Here is a 3,650-nt window from a genome sequence, read left to right on the forward strand (position 1 = left end):
TATATAGTAGCTATATATATATTGGGTATAAATATGTTCGATTTGTTTTGATATGTGATCAAAATAGTCATAACAAACGGATCGCCGTGGTTATAAACTTACGCGACTCACGGTTCTAGTACCTAGAGATATCTGGCTATAAATATTATAAAAAATTAGGTGTGGTGGATTGGGTTTTGAAAAGTGGCAAATCGTTACTCAGAATGCACCAGATGACACCCGAAAAGCACAATTTTTTTGGACAATTTTTTTAGACAGCGGAGTGGGTAGACAGCAGAGTGGGTAGACAGCGGAGTGGGTAGACAGAGGAGTGGGTAGACAGCGGAGTGGGTAGACAGCGGAGAGAAGTTGTTGCGAAAAGTAGAGGGGTGTGTAGAGAGAGAGAGAGAAATGATTAGGATTTTCGCTTGAATTAGTAAATGCTGGCTGCCACGCTGGAACTTTATCTTGCGCGTCGTCGGTTACAGCGAATTCTGGTCGTCAGGTTTGAACTTGTGTGTGTTTTTCAGGTACTACCAAGACATCAAACTAATGGCAGCTATATCTGATCAGGACATGAATGCAATGTTGGCTGAGGAATCACGGGTAAGCTCGCACCATTCCTATATTGTTTAGCATTTAAAGTATATTCTTCAAAGAACCAGCTGTAATATTTAAGGAAAGAACGAGCTGTGCATTAGGAAGTAAAAATTGAAATATTGTGAGGTGGATCCGTGTTACCTTTTTCTGTTACTACCAGATTATTCTCACCTTTAACCTACACCAGCTTTCGCAGAGTGCACTGACATCTGTATTCTTCGTATTTTCTGTGAATTTAAAAATAAAACTCAAGATGTAAGTGATAGTACATTTCACTGCCTTCGTATGAATGATTTTGTTTGTAATTTATATAAGGATAATCACTAAAGGTCAGATTTCGCACGGAAACCTAATATTGACCACGTCCTGTTGCTCCGTCTGCTTTATCTACTCACGCTTAGAAGATTTCGGTTTACCTTGCAGACTCACGTCGAGGAGTTCAACGTGAACGTGTCACTATTCGAGCTGTATGGCTATGCCTGTAAATATAATGACCAGGTAAGGGACTATACCCTCACGCTCCCATTATTGTCAACGTTGCTGTCTTCTGTCTAAGTCACCTCTGATTCTTTTTTGGGTGTGGTTTAGGCAGAATTCACATATTATATTCTGTTTAAAAATAAGAACATTGCCATAATATTTTATATATATTTAATATAATATAATAATTATATATAGCTAATTATGTTTTTGAATGTATTTGCATGGGTATGCACAGGTTTGTTACCACCTTATTGGCATGTCTTACCAATATATTCGTAATTGGTGTTATCCCCAAGTTACAATCTTAATTTAGCTTCTAGGTTTGATCAAACTTTGAGCTATCCTGACTGTGGTAGCAGAAGCATGTTAAACTGAACTATAGAAAACTAATAACAACAACATGCTTTCTTACAGCTTATGCAAACGCTACAAGACGATGAATTCTCCAGGAAGAATAGACTTGCCTACAAGCTAGAGCAAGTGCATAATGCTATTGCTGAGACTGATGCATGACACCCTGCCACAGTAACGGAAAACGCCCCGTAGGTCTATTACATTAACAATTGCTACAGCGGGACACCTTCATACAAGAACTTCTGTGGTACTTGCGAACCACTAGATGGCGCTAACTGCTCATGATGCTGAGAGGTTGGCTGCACCAAGGGGCTGCACTAGTGGAAGTACTAGATATTTTGTACAGGCTCCATACGGGAATAGACGCCCACTATTAAATTCTAAGTAGAGATGTACGGCAATAACATTAACTGTACATGTATACCCTATTTTGCTTGAGCAAATATGCAAAGCTGATTCGTCATAATCATTATAAACAAAATAATCTAGTGACCATGTGATTGTATATGCATGTTTAAAATAGCTGGACACTAAAATCATTTATTATTTGCAGAATAGCCCAATAATAATTTCTTACACTTCTCATCATGAAACTGTTCTAAGGTGCTTGTGACTAAGATGCCTGCTTCCATACTTTTGTAATGCTCTCTCCACGTGAGAAGGGCAGTGGTTAAGCTATAAGTGTAAATAGTGAATTGGCATTTTTGTGCCTGTGTGTCTCCTGTGTTTTTCCTGTACCTGGAAAGTCGTAATGCTGTAGAAACTACCGTATATGTTTTATACTATGGCGTATGTACAGAACCAATGTTTGTGGGTAATGGAAAAGTCAATGTAGACATAGTTCATTCTAGGTTTTAAAGTGTTTTCCCCATGTTTTGAATTTCCTAGAAAATTAAATGTACAGAATAATTTTACACGAAAAGTTCAGAATTTTATTGGCTATGAAAGTCTATTAAACTGGAAGAACAGAACCGGCCCATGGTACACTGTCGAAATAGTTGCGGAAAAAGCTCTCTTTTAAAACTACTGCAAGTGATGATTATTCAGTATTTAATAATAAATTATATTAAGTAAAGACAGGCATTACGTCTCGGAAGTGTTGTTACCGTGTGTTGTAATATAATTTTCTCTGCCGTCTCGTTTTTATAATCTTTGCATGTACGTAACTTTTTGTGCTGTCAAATAACTAGTGTTTACTGGAGTCGTGTAAATTTTAATGGTACCGAGCTTAGCTAGCCGTTTGTACAAATTTTTTGAACAAAATAAATATGTAAATGCTGTCACATTTAAAGGATGTGTTTGTTCAAGTATTGTTAACGGTTATGAAATGGTAATACATACATACGGGCATAAAAGAAATATATGATGAAATATGAATGAAAAATAATAAAATGCTAAGTAAAACATAATGAAGCAAAAAAGTATGATAACATGCCGAGTATAATTTACCCTCTCACACCCAACTGCAAAAGACTAAAGGTCTTTAGTTCTCAGCGATGTTTTTGCGAACATTAATTGACGTCTTTGTCGTGTTACCTCCGTATTCGTCCTGCCTATATTTCACTTCGACGTTTAAACGTAGCCGTGGTATCGGGGTGGTGTTCGGGGGCGCAAATCCACTTTAGGCACCATAGGTATCACGAAGTGATGCACAGATTTCTGTGTATCATCAACTGATGCACAGACTTTACGGTACCTTCGGGTACTGTTCGGGTACCTTGTCATAAATACCGAAAGTTCTATCTATATTACATTTGCAGAATAAATGACGCGTGTTCGTCTGTTCGACGCGTGGACAGTCTGTTCGGGTACAGACTGTTCGGGTACCTTGCCATAAATACCGAAAGTTCTATCTATATTACATTTGCAGAATAAATGACGCGTGTTCGTCTGTTCGACGCGTGGACAGTCTGTTCGGGTACAGACTGTTCGGGTACCTTGCCATAAATACCGAAAGTTCTATCTATATTACATTAATTTTGCAGAATAAATGACGCGTGTTCGTCTGTTCGACGCGTGGACAGTCTGTTCGGGTACAGACTGTTCGGGTACCTTGTCATAAATACCGAAAGTTCTATCTATATTACATTAATTTTGCAGAATAAATGACGCGTGTTCGTCTGTTCGACGCGTGGACAGTCTGTTCGGGTACAGACTGTTCGGGTACCTTGTCATAAATACCGAAAGTTCTATCTATATTACATTTGCAGAATAAAAGACGCGTGTCGGTGTAT

General features: G+C 38.3%; 1 protein-coding gene across 1 annotated transcript in view; it reads left to right on the forward strand.

The window, feature by feature from the left end:
- The window catches only part of LOC106809450 (plexin-A2-like), a 28,708-nt gene extending 25,998 nt beyond the window's left edge, over positions 1–2,710 (forward strand). Inside the window, exons 31-33 of the mRNA XM_014812530.1 lie at positions 510–585; positions 1,003–1,077; positions 1,477–2,710. Of these exons, the coding sequence (XP_014668016.1) occupies positions 510–585; positions 1,003–1,077; positions 1,477–1,575 (250 nt within the window). The 3' untranslated portion in view covers positions 1,576–2,710. The remainder of the gene's footprint in view (positions 1–509; positions 586–1,002; positions 1,078–1,476) is intronic.
- The last annotated feature ends 940 nt before the right edge of the window (positions 2,711–3,650 follow it).

Source organism: Priapulus caudatus, unplaced genomic scaffold (assembly GCF_000485595.1).
Source record: "Priapulus caudatus unplaced genomic scaffold, Priapulus_caudatus-5.0.1 Scaffold355, whole genome shotgun sequence".
NCBI classification, from domain to species: Eukaryota; Metazoa; Priapulida; class Priapulimorpha; order Priapulimorphida; family Priapulidae; genus Priapulus; species Priapulus caudatus.